At 39.5% G+C, this 19,875-nt stretch overlaps 2 protein-coding genes across 3 annotated transcripts; one reads left to right on the top strand and one right to left on the bottom strand.

The window, feature by feature from the left end:
• Positions 1–309: 309 nt before the first annotated feature.
• LOC140953694 (tyrosinase-like) lies at positions 310–9,366 on the bottom strand. Its single transcript, XM_073403100.1, has 4 exons — positions 9,263–9,366; positions 3,734–3,961; positions 1,607–2,553; positions 310–467 (listed from the first exon to the last, which is right to left on the bottom strand). Exons 1-4 carry the CDS (start codon positions 9,364–9,366, stop codon positions 310–312), a joined length of 1,437 nt encoding a protein of 478 aa, XP_073259201.1.
• A 1,004-nt stretch (positions 9,367–10,370) lies between these two features.
• On the top strand, positions 10,371–19,330 carry LOC140953581 (uncharacterized). Of its 2 annotated transcripts, XM_073402995.1 has the most exons (9): positions 10,371–10,690; positions 10,804–10,931; positions 11,056–11,104; positions 11,283–11,432; positions 11,520–11,593; positions 13,052–13,124; positions 15,562–15,645; positions 17,136–17,222; positions 18,268–19,330. In XM_073402995.1, the coding sequence occupies exons 1-9, from the start codon at positions 10,484–10,486 to the stop codon at positions 19,297–19,299; spliced, it is 1,884 nt and encodes a 627-aa protein (XP_073259096.1). In that variant the 5' UTR covers positions 10,371–10,483; the 3' UTR covers positions 19,300–19,330. The 2 variants fall into 2 exon arrangements, with proteins under 2 accessions (XP_073259096.1, XP_073259097.1); XM_073402996.1 differs by lacking the exons at positions 10,804–10,931; positions 11,056–11,104.
• The last annotated feature ends 545 nt before the right edge of the window (positions 19,331–19,875 follow it).

Here is a 19,875-nt window from a genome sequence, read left to right as displayed (position 1 = left end):
AAACCATCTCCTCGGTTGCTTATTACTCAAAAGCGTCCAATAATAACATTATGTCATTATTTTGCAACGTACAAAGTTATCTTCAAGTTCAAGAAAAGGCAACCTAAGAAAGTATATTTTCTTTACTTAAAAATCAGTATCTTAAGGGGAAACGACAACGCTTGGTTACAGGTTTAAGACATCAATAACTTGGATTCAAAAATTAATGAAACACAAAAAAAAATAAGGTAATTTTTCCCGGTGCAGTAGCTCCCTTACAAAGATTAACTTCCGGTATTTTGTAGGGAAAAGGGATAGTTGTATTGGTCATTAACAGAAAAGCAGGAAAGCCGCGAGAACGCCCACAAGAATTTTGCAAGTGTTGTTGTTTCTAACGGTAACTGATGGTTCTGTTCTACTGACCGCTGATCCCGCTGGACAAGTACCCCAAGAGGCCGGAGAAGATATCTCATCGTCAGCCGAATTTCCTTAGAAAAACACAAAACAAAACAAAACAAAACAATTCATTTGTAAATGTGAGGATTTGCTGCATAATTGCCTTCTCTTCCTCCCGTCGCACAAAATGCAGTATCAGAGCCTACAGCGTCCAGATGAGCTTAAATTGTTAAGCGAACGTTAAAAAACCCGTAAAACCTTTGACAATGACGTCTTTCGTAACATATATACTGGCGCAGGCCTATGGACTGATTGCCTGTCAGGCAAAAATATTTCAAGATCTACTTGCAGTGGTGGAGGAACACAGTTTGAAAGGTTGTGAGTGGTTACCATTTATAAAGGTGTTTTACCATGTACCTTATTCCAGGTATTATTAAAGCTCAAATTTGGCATGTACAAAATATATTTGTAAGACATGAAATATATTATGTTCAACTTAGTTTTCCGTCGTTGCTATGGCAACATGAATGATAAAGCAACACCTAAATTTTGATTTAGTAGTCTTACGCCTAATCCAGTAGTCATCATAATCAGATATCCTTATGAAATTACACACCAGCTTAGGGAAAGTTCATTTAATATGACAAGGGGGGGGGTGGGGGTGGGGGGGGGGGGGTGAAGATATTGAAACTCGAAGCTTGAAATTTTAGCAGCCCCCCTCGCTAGGGGTTCAATTTTTTAGGAGCCCCCTCCTTGGTAGTCGAAAAAATTTCAGAGCCCCCCCCCACCTCCTCCTTCAATTCCTTTGCTCCCCTGAAAAAAGATCGCTAAACTGTATTGAATATATTTACCGTTATTGTCTTCAATGGTTTATACTATGACAAACTTGAGATACAGTTGTGATACAATTTTCTAAAGCATTTTTGGGATGAACAAGAGTGTAATAATTACTGAGACTACATTTGTTATATCTGTAAACCACGTGATATAGCTGAGTTGCACAGGTCATTAAATTGTTGAGTTGAAAATCATCCGATCTGTATGATGATGTCGTGTTGGTTTTGAAGTATACAAATTTTCGGAGCCCCCCCTCCTAGCGCAACAATTTTTTCAGAGCCCCCCCCTTCGGGTGTCTAAAAATTTTCGGAGCCCCCCCTCAATATCTTCATCCCCCCCCCTTGTCATATTAAATGAACTTTCCCTTACAATTGAAAATCATTATTGAACATACCTTCTCCATCAACATCCTCGAAGTCGTAACCAAGCTCAAACGACGTCTTGAAAACTTCTTCATGCGTGCACACAGGAAACAGTGGAACAATAATGTCTCTTCTGTTGTGGCCAAGTGGTGCGCCGTATGAAGAAAGAATAGAAGCATCTTTGTTGTACTTACGAAGCCACTTCTCGAAAATCCGATCAACAAATGAGTGGTGGAGAAAGAATATGGGATCATTAGCTGATGAAAACGAGCTTTTCATCGTACCCCCTATTGCATAGTGTACCTGATTATGAAGGGTGTGGACATTTGGCGTCGGATAACCAGTCGAAGTGTTTACAAATCCCTCGAGGAGGTTTCTAAAACTGCAGCTTGAATTTCTGTTGTAGGGAGGAAGATCAAACTGTTCAAAACGGAGAGCAAAATTCACCTCATCTCTGGTTGGAAAATCCTCATGGACCTTTCTGTCGCTGTCTTTCAAACGCTTCAAAAAGGGCTTTTTATGCTTAAGGTCGCATATTTGTGTCTTTTGTAGCGTTTCCTTTTCACTACAAATAGTGTGCCAGTCGTTCAAATATTTCCCTTTAACTGTACCATTCTCTCCTGCCACTCCAAGTAAGTCTTCGGTACAAATCTCGCACGTTTCTTTATTGCTGGTCCAATCCCAGTATGGCATGGCGAAGTTATAGTCAAGAGTCACTTCTTGAATTGCTCTCTCTACGGTCAGGATAAAAAGTCGATGCCATGTGAGAAAACCCTGTCCTTCATGAGCAAAGTCGCTGCCTGCGTCCATGTTGTCATCAGGAGGAACGTTTTTAAGCACTGTAAAGTGGTGAATCCATACGAATAGCTCAAAGGTCGTGATATTGCTAAACAAACCAGTGGGGTCCCCTCTGCTAGCTATTTGGTCTTGTATTTGTTGGTAAGAGCTTGTGGTAACAACATATTCGCTGTCGACATACCTGCAGAAGACAAAAATTATAAAAAAGAAAAAGATAACGTTTTCTTTTAATTAAGAGCACATATTCACACAACAAAAATAACAATCACGACAGTCCTCTTAGTAAAGCCCGGCTTCTACACATTTTGATGTTGGCAAGGTAATAGTTCGATCCTTTTTCCTGTTAAATTTAGCACCACTGCGTTGTTTTCAATGACCACGCGAGCTCTTACCAAAAAATGCACGTTGCACAGACAAAAAGCCGCACATGTCCACACTGAATCGACGTCACCAGCCGCTGGTCGTCTACAGTTCATCTGATTCAAAAATTATCACAAACCCACGAAATCTAGACTTCGAAAGTTTTGCTAAGCACGATTTCCACCGCTCTCTCGGGTCCGATCTTGTTCCGATCTTCTTCCCCGAGAAGAGACCATTCGGTGAAATGTTTGGTCAAATTGAAAGATATTAACTATAACTTGTTAATCCTTAACTGGGTTAAAAAAGAAACATGAAATTTCCGGCTTTTCAATGAATACCGGAAGTGAAGTAAAGCCGGAAATGAAATATTTCTTCACCAGGGAGCAGTGGGGACTGGGGCGGTTTCAGTTGAAGTGCAGCATGAGTAGAACGGAGTGCTACATAAGGGATACTTAATATAATATCACGTGGGAAAGCAATCTAGGCCAACACTTCGCTCAGCTCACGATATTTATTTTAATTTATTTGTTTATTTAATTTATTGAGTGGCATTCTATGTCTCGCTAGGGTCTGCAAGACGCGTTTTTCTAGTTTTATTGAAATATTTATTGATTCAAAAATTTATTTCAAGTTTACCATGCTCTGTTGAAATACATGCGATTTTAGTTTAGTAATCGTGGGCAGAAACGTTCGAGCCTCGTAGAGTTCGTAAGCTAGATATGGGCTTTTAAGATCAGTCATGGTTCCGGCCCACCCAGATTTCTTGCCACTTTTTCCCCATACTGTTTTTTTTCTGGGCCTCGTTCTAACAGTAATAGTTTATGAAGCACATGTTTGAATGTCAGAAGTGTGTAAAGTGTAAGAGGTTGTAATATAACTTATCAGCTGTTATTCGGCCGAAACTCCAAAATAAACCTAATGTTTTCTCGATTGATGTCGTGCTGCGTAGTGGAGCCCAATTATAGGAAAATCTACACCTTCTTTTACATATCGATACATACCTTGTTGTGTTGATATAAGTCATGAAGCGGTCTTTCTCCTCCTTTGTCCATTGCGCAAAATTTCTACGCTTTAGGGTTTTTTTCTTTTTGCAGTCGTAACCATAGTAACCGTACTCACACTTGCTACAATCATATCCGGCAAAGTTTGACTTGCACTTGCAAGTTCTGTTGAAGAGTGCATTGGGCCAGTTGTGGCGCTCGTCCTTCCTGTGGAACTCTTGGTAATGACTGTAAGTACCGTCCCACCGGCGAACTCTCAATTCCTGGCACTCTCCTCGGTTTCCATCGCTACCTCATGGCTCATGGTAGCCGTTTGGTTTCGGGCAGCACGTCTTGTTTTTCAGGCTTTCAAGGTTCACACAAACTTTAGGAAACTGACCCTTTACCCACGGCACTGAACAAACAATGGCGATAAGAAGACTTATCATACTAGGGGTCATCTTTCTTATCCTAAAAAAGTAACAAAGTTTGATAACTACAGGTACGATTAAACGGACGTCAAAACGTGCATTTTGTTTTGCAACATTGCCACAAAACCACTTGAAAAGCGATGTTGCGCGTTTTACCACCCACGTTGAAAGAAATCATTTTTTTGCGAGTTGCATGACTCTGGCTTCTGATTGGACAAAATTACGCGGGACTGGCGCCATAAAAGTTAATTGCGTCTCTTGTTTCTAAACAAGTTTGCGTTGGCCCGGTAAAAAGTGTAACATGCCGTTGAACCTCTCCACAACGGCCACCTCGGGGACAGAAGAAAATGGACGTTATGGGGAGGTGGGGGGGGGGGGGTGGTGGGGTGGGGTAATATGACAATTTTTTGGGGAGAGTAGAACATGTTTATTGTGCTAAGTTCATGCTTAGTGTTTCTCATACTGGTAATCCAATCACATAATATATAAGATAAAATATACAAAAAGGCTCGCAACATTCGCTCCAAGTATCGTAGAAAATTTATGCTTACTGCAGCAGTATAAATGGAACACAAACAAAATACGTTTTATGCGATTAATCATTAACGCGCCATACGGACCAAGTTTCCTCACTGCTTCTTGACTTTTTCATCACTCAATGAAAAAACTAGCCGTTATCCAGAAATTATTTGGCAGTTGGGGCCACGCTTTAGTGGCCATTGCCGCTGTAGAGAAGTGGCCATTGTGGAAAGGTGGCCGTTTGCGGAGGTTCGACCGTATCACCTTGATTCATGCACAGGCTAACCAACCAAACCTTTAAATCAAATTTCCTAATTTTTTTTAACTGAAGCCCGACTGTGTGGCGAGAAGTCATCTAGAGACTGTCGAAATACAAAAAAAAACAAACAAAAAACTTGAAAGCTTTGTTTCATCTCCAGGGGGATACTCCTGGCAATTCTTGGTGGGGGTGTGTCGCCTGGTTGTCCAAATCCTGATCCTATTTCAAACCAAAAAATGTAATTTTCCACATCCGTTTTCAGGCCTGGCCATTAAGCAGAAATTATGTTGTCGTTACCTAGATTAGAGCGCAAACAAAAAAATATTTCTGCAGATCCATTTCGAATTCGCATATTTCCGGCTTTCTCACTTTGTTAACCTAAATGACAGCCGCTCTCGGCCGTCATGCAAATGCTGCGTCACGCAAAAGTACAAAACTATCGATCCTACTGAGATTTTACTTCCATGGTGTATTAGAGCAGCTGAAAACTAATTTTCAAACAAATTTTCGCTTCAAAAGGGTTCTTTGTTTTGTAATAGAGAACGCTTGACTTTCTAAGCTTTTGCGTAAAGCAGCATTTACATGACGGACGAGAGCGGCTGTCATTTAGGTTAACAAAGTGACTTTTTTCGAGGAATTTTGCTATCTAAACAGTTCAAGTATTAGAAAAAGCATTACTTTTATGTTCATGAGTTCCTCTAGGAGTAACTTCACGCTTTTGTAGCAAAACTCGGTAACAGATGTTTCTGTTGGTTTCCGTCCGCCATGTTGGAGCTCATCCGGATGAGCTCCAGCATGGCGTCTCCATACAAAGCTCTATAAATTTGGGTAAAACATTTCCTCGAAAATCTCGTATACGAATTATTCCTTCGACCCAAATCTTGACGTCGGTCTTTGTATATTTACCTCCTTTCATTTCCCAGATTCTGAACGTTATCTGTCCAATGATTTTCATTTTGATTTTGATCTATTTTGAGTGGCGTGACACTGAAAACCAGCAATACGTTCATACACTCCCGTAGTTCCCTCAAAAGCCATACCCGATTCCAGACCAAAAAGGGGAAAGTGTATACCTGGGGCCAAAACGGCGCAAAAACTCTACTCAATGGGGCTGTACATACCTATATAGATTATATAAGGGAGTACCCCCCGGGGGTTTCATCCGTCCCCGGAGACACATGGACAGCCAGTCTGGTCGGGAGAATAGGCGCGACGAACGTTTTCAAGTCACGCCGTTTCATCCAGCCTGCCTGACTGCGAGCTTAAAAACTTTCTCCGCGCCCTCTCTTCCGACCCGACTGACTGCTCCTGTCCAGGGATCGGGTTTTCATTTGGCCACATACATACAAATAAAAATACTCTTCACAAAAGTTAAATGCCTATTGCGTAATGCTTCGTTTCGTGCTTCGCATCAGCAAAGAAAGTGGTCCGTAGGTGTGCTGCATGAATTGCTCCTCTATGTCTATGATATATCACTGAAAATCGTAACTTAAGAAATTAGTTGTGAAAAATTAGAGAGGAATATTTTACGTACCAATCAATCCTTTTCAGTAGTACTCTTCTACTACTACGTTAAGCACGAGGCTCTGTCGACAAACAACCTGCAGGAGCGCTGCTTGCAAATGTCTCCTGTTTCCTTAATATAATTTATATTTGACTAGTATTGTCAACTAGTTATTGTTTAAGGCTCTAATCCTGGGGGACGTGTACTGCTATTTATATAAAGCAAGACACCTCATAATATATGGAAAATGTTACGTTTCTATTCAGGCTGTCTATTTGCTACTTTTCTCTTCTGTCCTTTGCACAAAAAACAAATACGACGGAAAGATTCGTGATACAGACATACTGTCGTTTGCTTGTATAAATGAGTAGCCTGTGAACAGGCTCTCTGTTTGGGGAAAAAAACAGCTAGGAAAGGGAAGGGAAAGCGGGAAGGAGTGGGGAGCCTGAAGACAAACATCCGGAGGCCACTTTTCCGCCCTCTTGTAATTATCCTGCCGATCATCTGTCGGTGGGTAAGATAGTTATCTGTCAATTAATTTCGCGCGTGAGTAAGTCCTGGGAAAATTATCAGGAAATGAGCGGTGTTTTGTTCCGTCTAAAAACAGAGTGAAATATAGCCCCGCAGACGTCCTTTGGGGTTCGTTTGTCACGCATTCATTTCTCCCCACGTCCGTGGGGGAGAAATGAATGCGTGACAAACGAACCCCAAAGGACGTCTGCGGGGAGGCTAAGTGAAATGGAGCGCAAGCCTCATTGTCGACTTTGCGAAAAGTCGTTGATCTTCGCTTTTCCTTCTCCCCAGTTCCCCGCTCGACCAACCAAAGGCCTGTTCACAGGCTGATCATGAATGAGGCTCTGTTAGGAGTTTTAGGGATAAGGGATAACTGAAGAAATAATTTAAGGGATAAGGTCGGGATAATTGAAAAAATAATTTGGGGTGAAATGTTTTATTGGAAATCCTAGTCCTAGTTCTATATTAATCATAATCGATTCGCACTTTTTTCACTTTTCCAGTGTTTCTTTCTTCTTCTTCTTCTTTTTTTTTCTACCTGTGTTCGGTTATTGCACGTTTACTAATATGATTATCTGTCGCCGGCCAGTTTAGGCAAGTCTCAATCTCCTAGAGTCATATAAGCAAGGGGCGCTACTTTTGCCTCTTCGGCTGAGGAGCCCGGAAATGACCTTTTAAAATGATCACGAGGGTTACGAATAGCCGACTCCCTGTTCATCAGTTTAGAAAATTTAACTGGTTATAGGATCGCACTCAGGCTGGATTCAGATAATATGGGGTGGGAATATTTGCGCCGTCAATAAAAACCTCTTTACCGTTCGCAAAACCCGCGAGAGTGCGGCTACATTGTTGGTATGCCCATATTGAACTAAGGTCAACGAACAAAAGAAAAAAAACTTTTTTCGCTTCGGCCGTACTTCTCAATAACTGCTTTAAATAAGTATACTAACTCCTTCTGTTTAAAAACCAGAAAAGACCCATTTCCCGGGAGAGGTCCGAGTGAAATACCCGACTGGGAACAAATTCAAATCTAGAAAAAGCCGAATCTCTGCTCGACGGAAGAGAGCAGCGGCAATTTTAGGCGCAAGTTTGTTGGCAATTTTGTAGTCTTTATGCAGTGATTTCCCTAGGCTTTTGTATTAAAGCACTTATCGTCTTGGCTCGACCGACTCTGTCTTTGTTACCCTTGCGCAAGAGTCAGTTATGAACATGATGAAATCGCCGTTGGTTTACACGCACAAACGGATTAAATCGGGCCTTTGCAGCCCGCCTCTGCCGTATTAATTATTACATCTTTTCAGCAACAGTTATGACTTCTTCATTCCGACCAATTTTTGGCACATATGGTGCGGCGGGAGGGGAGGGCAAGTCCCTGTGCGGTCTCTGGCTATTAGGGGTAAAATTCGTGGAACGTTTAGGGATAAGGGATAACAGAACCCTCCGTCCCCTTAACAGGGCCTTATAAATCTTCAGCTCTTGCTCCGATAGTTTCTTTCTGCCACATTTCTAGTGTCCTTTGTACAACGAACAAATACGACATGAATTGAAAGACTCGTTCATAAGGACATACTCTCGTTTGCTTGTATAAATCTTCAGCGCTCGCTCCGATTTCGTTGCGATTTCTTTTTGGCGTGAATTTTGGCTAGAAGGCGCCCCTGTGCCTCACGGGGGAGGAGGTGGGAGAGCAGACGCATGGCGGGCAATAAATGGAAGCGTGAGGGAGAAGGACGCGCGCGTGTCATCCTCCTTTTTTTTTTTCGCGAGGAATCGCGCCTGCCATGCAGGTACTCAAAGTTCTGAAGCTTTTTCCAGGCTTGACCAGATAAAAGGGAGGGAGGCGAAATAAGAAGGGGACTGAGCCAAGAAAACAAGAGACTGGGGAGAAGGAGGGGAAGAGATTTCTCGCCGTTTTTCCCCTGCCGTGCACGAGTTTTGCGGGAACTGAAAAAGGAAAATTTCCAGAAGCGAGCACACGCATGCTTCGTACTGCGAGTGCCGACTTGTAAACTTGCCAGTTAGAGATAAGGAGGGGGGCTGGGGACCCCACAATATCCCTTGGCCAAGGTGCCGCTCTGAACTGCCAAAAACGTAGTTTGCATTTCTCAGGGGAGATCCAAAAAAAGGACGCTAATCTAAAGAATCGAAACTCTAAAAGGATACTTTTAAGATAAATTCGCGGATCTACGGTCTATACCCATCGTCACTTGAGGTTGGATGACTGAGGAAAGAGACATAACTGAGAACTTTTTCTTTTGTTTTCGGACACTCCCTATAAGACAAGAGATCCAAATCTTCTCCGTGCAGTTTTCTCTGGGCTGGCACACCTGTCAGGAGGCCATACAGTTCCATTTAATGACCTGAAATATGAAAGCCCCTTCATGTCCCAAAGGCTTCCACCAGTACTGCTGCTTAGAACGAATCCAGACATGCAATACAAGTACTTAATTGCTTATCTCAAGGAAACTATTCCCTGAGTCTATTTTTACAACCTTGTTATTTGGAAAATTGACATATCGTATTCTTGGTTGTGTGAGTTTGTGTTGTGCGGTAAAATTGTGAAAGAAAACTGTTTGTGAAAGAAAAAGTTTTTACATATATTTCTGATAAACTGAAGGAGAACTGAAATGTAAATATCAGTCTTCGACCCCTATAAAGTAGATTTTTTATAATTAATCGGAACACTGAAAGCTTGAGTTTGTGGTACGCAGGGTGGATATCATTGCATACAGAATGATGAATATTGGTGACATATTGCAGCGGGCCAAGAGCCATAATGAGGGGGCTCTTGAGCGGGCTCAGAATAAATCATTTTGGTTTATTGTTTCGTGACCAGAGTTTGATTCTTTTTCGGCTTTTTTTGCATTTTTTTGAGGTATTTAACCCTCGTTGAGTTTTTCTTTCCAAATCTTCATTCGATATTTTGAAAAATGTTTCCTTCGAAGATGGATAATAGCACAGAATTTTAAAATAATACCCCTAACCTACCTGCCCCAGATCTTTTTACGTCATTGGTGACGTCGGAAAAAAAAAATATTCTCAGCTTAAAGCGTGAGACTATTTTCTTGGAGACCAATAATAAAAATGTTTTAGTTATTCTTTCGTGGAATGTTTAAAATGGTTTTGCTATTTCTCCTTTATCAGTTTCAAATCCTCTTGAAAGTCGAATTTAAAGAAGGCCTAAAGACAATAGAGTGCTTAGTTCCCACGCGTTTGTTGTTTACAAGTTTCAGTTCATTGAGCACGCTCTAAAAATAAGCTGTCCATGTTGTGGTGTGACTTTTCGAGCTACTGACCGACAACAATTGAAATTGACAGTGACTGACAGCGCCTATCAGCTAGACTCCCATAAGGTTTGAGGTCAACCAATCAGAGACGAGTATTTCTGTACCAATCCCATGAGGCCAGAGGTCGTTTACAACTTTAGAGTAACACAATTGTCGTGTACAGGAAAGGACTAGTTGGATGTGTTCAGGAAATGTGGTGTTTTCAACTACATTCTGGTTGGAAAAAAGGGATTTTATCGCCGTCGTATTAAGGAAATACGTATGGTGGTTCTTATGGATATTGTAGCTGAAGGGGATGGCGACAAGGGCCGTTGTAACAAGGACTCGCGAACCGAGGAAACAACAAGAGATCGTTGCCCTATGTTGGGGAATTTAATACCATCGACAATTCCCAATTCGCTTATTTACCGCTATGAGGATTTTATAAGCAATAAAATTGCTAATGGGTTTTATGGAGATATATTTAAGGTAAGGATGTGTTTGGAACTACACATATTTAAAACTTGGATGTAGTTTGGATCGGTTTGAAATTCGTCACGAGACCCAGTGTCACCGTAGCTTGTTTTGTTTTCGTTTGTTAGGTTCAGCATCGCAAAACAGGGGAAGTTATGGTTTTAAAGATGAACAAACCTAATGTGGAATTCGAATGCTGTACAATGTTAGAGGAAATCAAGTTAATGAGCCATTTGTCTCACCCAAATATCATAAGGTGAATTTGCTGATAACCGTTTCCTCCTCCGCTCGTTTCAGTTGTTTGGCTGTAAACCTACATTGCTAAATCTTGTCGATGAGATTTTGCATGAACTCACACACTGAAATAAATTTTTCCTCAGATTTCTTGGTGTTTGCCTAGCTGACAGTAGATTGCATCTTCTAATAGAGGTATATAGTGCTTTCATTTTCGAGCAGTCTGAGTTTTAATACAAAAAATTATTTTTAATACCCCTGTTCCGCATGGTAAACGTGGTGTGATACACAAATTGGACAGGTTTCATGTCATTGTGCATAGTTATATGACAATTTTCGACCTTGATGAAAGCGTATTATATTTTCTTTTCAGTACGTCAATGGCGGAGAACTAGAAGAGCTTTTGCTAGACTATTCAATACACTTGGATTGGTCGACGCGACTCTATCTTGCCAAAGATATTGCTGAGGGAATGAGATACCTCCACAAGGAAGGAGTTATTCATAGAGATTTAACATCCAAGGTAACCTTAAAACTTAAAGGCCTTTAAAAAGTTTTGTTGGCAATTTTGTTTTCTTTATTTGTTATCCGTGTTTCTTCCAAATTTCAGAATTGCTTGATAAAAGAACGGAATGGTTGGCGGTATGGCATTGTTGCAGACTTAGGTTTAGCAACGGAAATTAAGTAAGTAGTTTCTTAATTAAGTGTCATAAATTCATACTTACTTATGCTGAGTTTGGGAAGAAACAAGTGTTTATTTTCACAAGAGGTACAAGTTTGGTGTGATAATAAGTATGGAAGTTTCTCGTGATATTTGTGTAAAAATAAACATAGTGGATATACGCATTTTACTTAATCTTGTTTGTTTCCTTAAGGAAATTGCCCAAGTGAGTATGGAGCAGAAAGATAAAATTTTATCTTAGGCTTAAAAGTCAAAGAGAGTTCACAAAACAATAACTGAAAAAATAAACTAAACTTAAAGGGAGTTTTTTAACTCAAAGTAGCAAAAAATTATTCGTGAAGAACTCTTTTTCTTTTTCTTTTTCTTTTTTCTTTTAACCTGGATGTGATTTTAAAATTGAATTCAGGTTTTCCTTTGAAACATTCTATTATAGATACAAAACCACACTAAAGTCCTTCCTTGAAATGGTTTTGGATGATATTGAAGATGAAAATATAAAATCAGATTTTGTATTTTGTATTTTCAAATCTGAAAATTAAGGTTTTAAAACTCCAAATCAAGATTTCCCTGTCAAAATTATCCTTGCAAAAAAAAAAAAACTGCAGCTGTGAGTAGCTACCTTTGGGGGACTGATGCTATCATAATGGTTTGAAAGTGAATTTTACATTTTCCTTGTATCTAAGCTGAACTTTTGAAACCTAAAAAACTGAGTCACATTTAACAGAAATCTCAGGTGCCAAGTGTTTCTGTTATTCCCATTTAAAACCCAGTTTTTAATTAACACTTTGCATTGGATGATGTCTCAGTTTGGAAAGTTGTCTTGCTAATTTACTTCAATGAAGTAAATTAGCAAGGCGAGTGGGCGGTATTAGAAGAAGATATATATGGCATACCTCCTAGCTCAATGATAATTAAAATTCACACCACTTCTGTTAGCTAAAGTAAACCAGTTCTTTTTATAGTATCAGCATTCAAGACAAATATATAATTTTACCCCCAGAGTGTCTAGCTTCTATTGGTATTATCACCTGTTCCCTGTGGTTGCCTTGGAAACAGTAAAATAAACTTTCAAATTTTCCTTTTGTAAGAATCTAAGGGTAGAAAATATTGTTCCCTATGTTATGCTGAATCTTGGCAATATTCTCTGCATTGTCATGATGTCAGCTAGAGTCCTGGCTGTTTTTGATGGTTCATAGTGTTTTAGATTGGCTGGAAACAGTGACGTAAATTTTCAAACTTTTGTTAGTAAGAATCCCAAGATAGAAATATTGTTCTCTCCATAATGTTAAATTTTCCCATTATTCTCTGTATTGTCATGATGTCAGCTAGAGTCCTGGCTGTTTTTGTTGGTGCCCACTGTGTTTTAGATATGCTAGCACAGAATACAGTCTTGCATGTACGGTAATTTTTACAAAGTTTGTTAGATTGTGTTGTAACTCTAGTTTTGTCTTGTGCTTTAGAGAACAGTCAATTGTTGGATCCCCATACAACATGGCTCCGGAACTTTTACGGGGTGAAGCTTATGATGAAAAGGTAGGCTGGTGCTATTCTTGTTGTACATGTACATGTTAACTGTTTTGGGACTCTCAGTTTAAACCTTTCTGGCGGAAAATTAAAAGTCAACAGGGGGCCACAGTGATGGAAAAGTCAGGAAAAAACGTTTTTTTCAAGGTCTGGTAAAAGTCAGAAATTTTGCAGTTACATGTAGAATACCTGTTCAAGAAAGTTAAAATAAAATATGGTAAAGTTAAAAAAACAAATGCATACGTTTGATTTGTAGTTGTTCAAATTTGATTCTCCAATTCTCATGAAAAATGCATATCTTTTGAAAATCATTAAAAAGTCAAAGGAAAAAATGAAGGTCCGCAAAAAACACGTGGAAAATACTAGGGAAATGGAAATTATTGAGGGGAGGGGAGGGGAAGAAGTCAGGGGAAAGATGGATTTTTTTTTTCACAAGAGTGCCAGTCCTTTGCAAAAATTTTTTATTAGTACTTCATTCTTACAGTTGCAAAACTATAAATACATCATACATTTGTGTATGCATGGCATTACTTGAATGTGTTTTTAATTTTAAAATTGACTATTTTCCAATTCCCCATAATACACTCTGTCTGCCCCCCCAAATTTTGCATAACTTATTGTCTTAAAATGCTCTTGGGAAAATGCAATACTCCCAGGAGCATTTAAAAACAATGGTTTATGCAAAATTTGGGGGGCAAACAGAGTGTATTATGGGGAATTGGAAAATAGAGAATACCACCAATAATCTTGAATTATCTTTACGAGGTGAAAACAATGAAATTGTTACTCCATATGATTCATAGTGCCCCTCTAGTCAAACAGCAGTGTGAACACCTTCTTAATCTTAGAATCCTGTTAATATCTTCAGTCCAGCATCAGCAGGGGTCTCACCCAACCATTGTCTTCTTTAGTATCAGTATCATTCATGATCATTCTATCGAAGAAAAAACAACAACAATAAAATAATCCCATGAATTCAAGAATCTGAAATATTACAAGGGATATATGTTCTGGAAAAATTCTAAGTTTTGTAGGTTTTTTTGTTGTTGTGGGTTGGTAAATGTTTCTACCATAAAATTTATATAGGGCTCTCTCTGGTGTCCTGCAAAAAGCTTATTGATCATCATGGCAGCCAGAAAGTGAAAGAAGTACATTGTACATACAGTACATAGAGAGACAATTCTGTTGACTATAATACAATGTATATTTTGCCATTACTCATCACTCATTGCTAGTTTGATTTTAATGCTTCTTAATATTATTATTGCTTTGTTGTATAATTGTTGTCCTTGCATGATTGCAAGTGTAATCTTCAAATGGAGCCAACGCACTGTGCTCCAAGCTTTTTTTTTTAAAGCTGAATTTTTGAAACCTAAAATTACTAAATGGTTGCTTGATCAAATATAATATAGTGAGAAAAAACAGTTTGAAATATATACTAGTTATCAAAACTGCAATTTTGGTGACCAAAATTTTTTGTACTCCCCATTGTGACAAAAAATGGTCGCATGTACTGCCACTGGGTGATTTTCAGTGCTGTGTGATCGCCCAGTATGGGACCATAGTATAAAACAGGTGCAATATTGCAGTGTACAGATAGCTCAGGAGTTACACTTCTGATCTGTACAGTACAGTAGTTGGTAAACAAACAATCTTTGGCACCAAGAAATTACCTTTAGCTTGTGCAGTCAACCCACCTCTCTGATCGAACAGTCCCTGAAAACACAGAAACCTCGCTAAAGCGGATACCTAGGGTTGGTACCTACCTTTCATCACTCCTTGTAGTTGACTTTCTATAAGAGGGACATTTATACTTCTTAAAGGGACACTTTTACTGTTGATTTGGTCCCTGCCCTAATGTCTTCATTCCTTTTAGTTGACTGTCTATAAGATGGACACTCCGCTAAAACACCGACACCTAAAGTTCATCCCTGTCTCTCTTTGCTCCTAAAGTTGACTCTCTATAAGGAGGGTACCTAGAGCTGATATCTGCCTTTCTGTTCTCCTTTGAGTTGACTCTCTATAAAACGAAGATCTCTTAAAGGTGCTGACACATTGTGGCAGTCCCAAAGGTGTCCAACTTAGAGAGAGTTAACATACTTGTATGACTGGCTCATTGTTTAGACTGACTGCTTAACCTAGGACACAGTCCTTCACTTCATGGCCTTTTTGGTTCCCGTTGAACATGTTTCTTAGTTTTATTGTACATAACTGTCACAATTTCTTAGGTGGCTACCCACTGGGAGATACGTGTACAAATGGACACTTAATGAGACGTTTTATTAACGTTGATTTACTGATGATTTTGTCTGTTGTGAGGGTGGCCACTTAGAATAGGTGTCAACTGTAGTTTTCTCAGGACAGATTAGTGTGAATGTTATTCGCTTATAAGTGACAGGGTAAATGATTTACGGTAGACCTCTTGGATATTGTTTATCCTGCATAGGCTGATGTATTTTCCTATGGGATTATTCTGTGTGAGATAATTGGTCGAGTTCCAGCTGATCCAGATGAATTACCACGTACACAGGTGCGTTCATATCATAATTTAGAAGAGCCACTGGATTTAGTGAATTCCTAGTGTTTTCGCTATTTAAAAAATCACAATTTTGTTTGTTAAGCCTTGTGAACAAATGTTACTGCCCTAATGCAAGAAACTTTTGTTAACCTGAAGACTTCTTTGAAGACGTGTTACGTTTACCCATATCGGAAGTTGTGGCTTTTCTAGAATCATTTTTATATTCTTTTCTATCATTTAAAACAAAAAAAAAAAAATAATAATCTGAACAGGAGCAAGTTCATCATGACGTCTCGTCAGGTTAAGCATACCCGCCTAGATTTTATAAATGAGTTAATTGTACAGTGTGCAAAAATTTGGCTTATTTCTGTTACTTTTCGTAATTTTCGCCAGTTTATAGCGGTACGTTTATTCAAGCACCTCCAGTGCATGTAAATGTATTAAAGGTAAAATTATGTAGAAATGATCAGAAGGGAAACAAAAAGTACTACCGCTTATACGATTAGCTGCAGGTTTGAGCTATCGTGTGTAAAATTACAGTACATGTAAATGTATGAAGGAAATCCAGGGGAAATCGGTTTTGGTTCGAGTTATCGATAGTCGACTGTATTACGCAAGACAAGGTAGTATCGAGATACCGTAAAATTCCGAAAATAAGCCCCTCCATGTATAAGCCCCTCCAAATATAAGCCCCCCAAACCGGTAACGCAAAAAAACCCTCCGTCAAATCGCCCCTCGAAATATAAGCCTCCGGGGGCTTGTACTTGGAAAGTTGCCCTCAAATACAAAGTAAAACAAAGCAAAAAGGGTAAATTTACTTCGTTATAAGGCTAGCCCAATCGATTTTGAAACGCAAATTTCCCTCCGTAGATAAGCACCTCCGAATATAGGCCCCTCCAAAAATAAGCCCCTCAAAAAGGGCCTTTGAAAAATATAAGCCCTGGGGCTTATTTTCCGAATTTTATGGTATATATCTTGTTCAAATATCGATATTCCTACCTTTACATCGGTGTATAGTTGCACTTCTTTGCTTTCATGTGAATCCAGTACTCATTCCAATGTAGGAATGCAGAAAAGAAGCTGATAACGGGAACAATTCATATGGATCCAATTTTCAAATAATCAATCGGGGTTACGCTGTACTGACGCCTGTCAATACTTGGATTAATGTTTCGTTCTGTCCTCAGGCTTCAAGAGTAAAACTAGTTTCTACCGTATTTATTCGATTAACCGCCCTGAGCGCTTATTAAATATTTGGGCCTTGAGAGTGGGCGCTTATTCGAGGTGGGCGCTAATTCGAGACTGGGCGCTTATTAAATTTTTCCGCCTTTAGGATGGGCGCTCATTCGAGGCTGGGCGCTTATTCGAATAAATACGCGTATTTGTATTTACCGCAATTATGGCACTAGTAGTAGAGACATTCCAGTTTTCAAAACTTTCAACCTCTTTACCTCTGCCCTCTCAAAGCTTGCAATTAATTGGGTCTTGTTCTTGTTGCTCAGAAATTTGGTGTGGATATAGAGAAGTTTCAGCACATGACGGGTGACTGTCCAAAGGAGTTTCTTCAAACTGCTTTGTGCTGCTGCCAGGTGGGAATTGTCGTAAAAGTACTCAGATCTACTTTAAATACATAAGTTACTCAGTCAATTGGGATTTCAAAGGAGAGAGAAATAGGAGAAGTTAAGTAATCTCGATTACAGGGCACACTGTGTGCATCCTGCAGAAAGTTTAAGAGACCTTTTTGCTTTCTAAATGCCGTGGAACTCGTGTAGAGAGACCACTTGCCAAACAGAAATTCACGTATAAAGGTAAAAGGGAAACTTCCCACAGTCTCTTCAGTCAAAAGCCTGAAGTATCTGAGCAGTGATCTATTCTTTTTGATAGGAACTGAAGGTTTTTTCGGGACTCTAATACCCTGGAAGTGACCAAATTTGGGTGATTTAACCAGCAATTGATAATTTAATTTTTCTCCTTTTTGCTTGTACAGTCAAACGAAAATCTCTTTTAAGTATCACCTTTCACCATCTGTGTAACAAGGTTCAAACAACGTTTGTCAAGATTTTAGACATTTTTGACCTTACACAGAAATAATCTACGCAAAGCTTCAAAATTTTTCATTCGTTGGCTCTTTAGTGAAGTCATAATAATGATTGAAAATCCTTGCTTTGAGTTTCTCCGTGCTATCCAAATTCCTTTGGGCAATAAAAGCTTATAAAATTATGGCGGCGAGCCTGGGTCTTTACTTTTTCCACCTATACCTGATTTCCGTGTGCCCGTGGTTGCATGAAAAGAAAGAAAGAAAAAAAAAAACAACAACAAAAAAAAATATATATATATATATATATAAATATAGGAAACAGGGAGAGAAATAGGGGGAGAGTGAGCGATCACGAAACAGGCTTGTCGGGATGAAAGTGTAGTTTTTTTCCTATTTCCTATATTTATATATCACGCTCTACTTTCACGTATAGAGCACTTTACTGCGGAAAAATCGTAACACAGGCTTCCTATATATATATATGTATATTTGATGACGTGCTTAATGGGTTTACAGGAAAGAGGTAACCATTTAGAGCGTTTTCCAAAACGCATCTGTCAGCTACTCTCCTTAATGTTTTTTTTCTCCTCTTTTAGATGGAACCTGCAACACGACCAAGATTTACTGAAACTGCAAAACATCTAGAATTTACCCTCGTGGGATATAAAGTTCGGCCTGGAATAGAAGACGCAATGAGGACAATAGCACCACTGCCAAACAATTCCCATTCACCTGAACAAAATGAACTTTTAACATTTAATGATAGGACACCTGAAAGTCCCCCAGATGAATCTGACAATGAAATGAACTCTAATTCCCCGCCAGCCGCAAGTCCCCCTGCTATCATTGTCAGTGCTGAAGCCACTCCACCAATAAACTTTCGAACGGCTGAAAAACGACGTCAGTCTTGGATTGCAGGCCGTTATAAACTTTTCAATTCGGCAACTGATGATTTACTAAAGAATACTCCTGGTAAACTGAAAAATTTCTTCCACCGTGCTCTACGCATACAGACTCAATTTCACCCTTCAAAGCAGAGGAAAGTTAAGGACAGTAGTAAACAAAGGTCAGCATCTGAACTGAAAAGTTTCACCGTGATAGGTTCTGATGAAAATCTTTCTGTATCGGGTGAGAAGGTTGAGCATGGAAGTTCTGGTTCGTCCAACCCAAGTTCAAGCACTGCATCTTCAAGCGGGCTTCTTCGTAAGAAAAGTTCTGAACAAGACGTGGCACCCAACTTGAGCTTAGAAGAAGTCTTTGTAGATGGAAGGTATTCTCCTCAGAATAGTAACTCACGAAATGCCGTTTCTCAAAATTCTGTAAGCCACATGCAACCGCCATCGCCAAGTATGTTGAAAAGTACCCCGTTGCCATATTCTAGTGCTCTTGGAAGTCCAACACTGAAGTGTCATGAAGAAACGAATAGACCCAGGTGTGAGTCAACACCCGTATTCAATGAACGTAATTCAGAGTTACTAACAAGACGAACAGTGTCAAACAAAGAATGTGAAATGAACAATGTACATTCACCTGAGGCACACATAAAAGAAGAAAACAAGGTCAAGAATCGAAAATCGCCATTCAGAATTTTTAGAAGAAGGGGAAGCAAGAGCAAAGAGTCTGAATAGGGGTACAAGTATCTGTGCCACTTATCACGCTGGTTGTATCGTTTATTTGCCGCTTTCGCAGTGCCCGTACCTTGCTTGCCCGCCAAAAGTTTGCACTAGCATTGTCTTCAATTTCTTTTGGAACGTAATGGCCAGGAGAAGTAGGAAACAATAGTTATATGAAATTTTAGCGAGCAGAAAAGGTGTGTTCTGCGAAATGCGAAAGGGGAAAATGCCAACTTCTACCAGTATCAAAAGAAACAAATTATCGAACTTTAACAAATTTAGCAAAAACAAGATATACAGTCGAACCTCTTGACAGCGACCATCTTGGAGACGAATGTAAGTGACCGTTGTAAGTGGGTGGCCGTTATTTGGAAGGTAGGGTTATGATTGGTGAAATGGTGGATAGGTGGCCAAAATTCCGCCTGAAAATTAAAATTTCTTTTTCGCAAAATTCTAAAATAAGAAAATGTGCTACGCAAAAGTGTTGCTAAAGAGGTTTTATTTGAATGGTAGTATGATAAGATTTCGTCCACAGATTGAAAAGTTAGAATATCAAGTCATCTTGCCATAACTTGGTCTAGGGTTAAAAGG

The sequence above is a fragment of the Porites lutea genome, chromosome 12 (genome assembly GCF_958299795.1).
Source record: "Porites lutea chromosome 12, jaPorLute2.1, whole genome shotgun sequence".
Classification (NCBI taxonomy): domain Eukaryota; kingdom Metazoa; phylum Cnidaria; class Anthozoa; order Scleractinia; family Poritidae; genus Porites; species Porites lutea.
The sequence above is the reverse complement of the archived record's forward strand: the minus strand, read 5'-3'. Positions and strand labels throughout refer to the sequence as shown.

Coding starts and splice junctions, on each gene's coding strand:
- LOC140953581 (XM_073402995.1), top strand. CDS start 10,484: ATGGTGGTTCTTATGGATATTGTAGCTGAAGGGGATGGCGACAAGGGC. Junction 11,433..11,519: donor ATAGAGATTTAACATCCAAG/GTAACCTTAAAA, acceptor TCCAAATTTCAG/AATTGCTTGATAAAAGAACG. Junction 11,594..13,051: donor GGTTTAGCAACGGAAATTAA/GTAAGTAGTTTC, acceptor CTTGTGCTTTAG/AGAACAGTCAATTGTTGGAT.
- LOC140953694 (XM_073403100.1), bottom strand. CDS start 9,366: ATGTCTGGATTCGTTCTAAGCAGCAGTACTGGTGGAAGCCTTTGGGAC. Junction 2,554..3,733: donor ACTTATATCAACACAACAAG/GTATGTATCGAT, acceptor TGTCTTCTGCAG/GTATGTCGACAGCGAATATG. Junction 468..1,606: donor CGAGGATGTTGATGGAGAAG/GTATGTTCAATA, acceptor TGTTTTTCTAAG/GAAATTCGGCTGACGATGAG.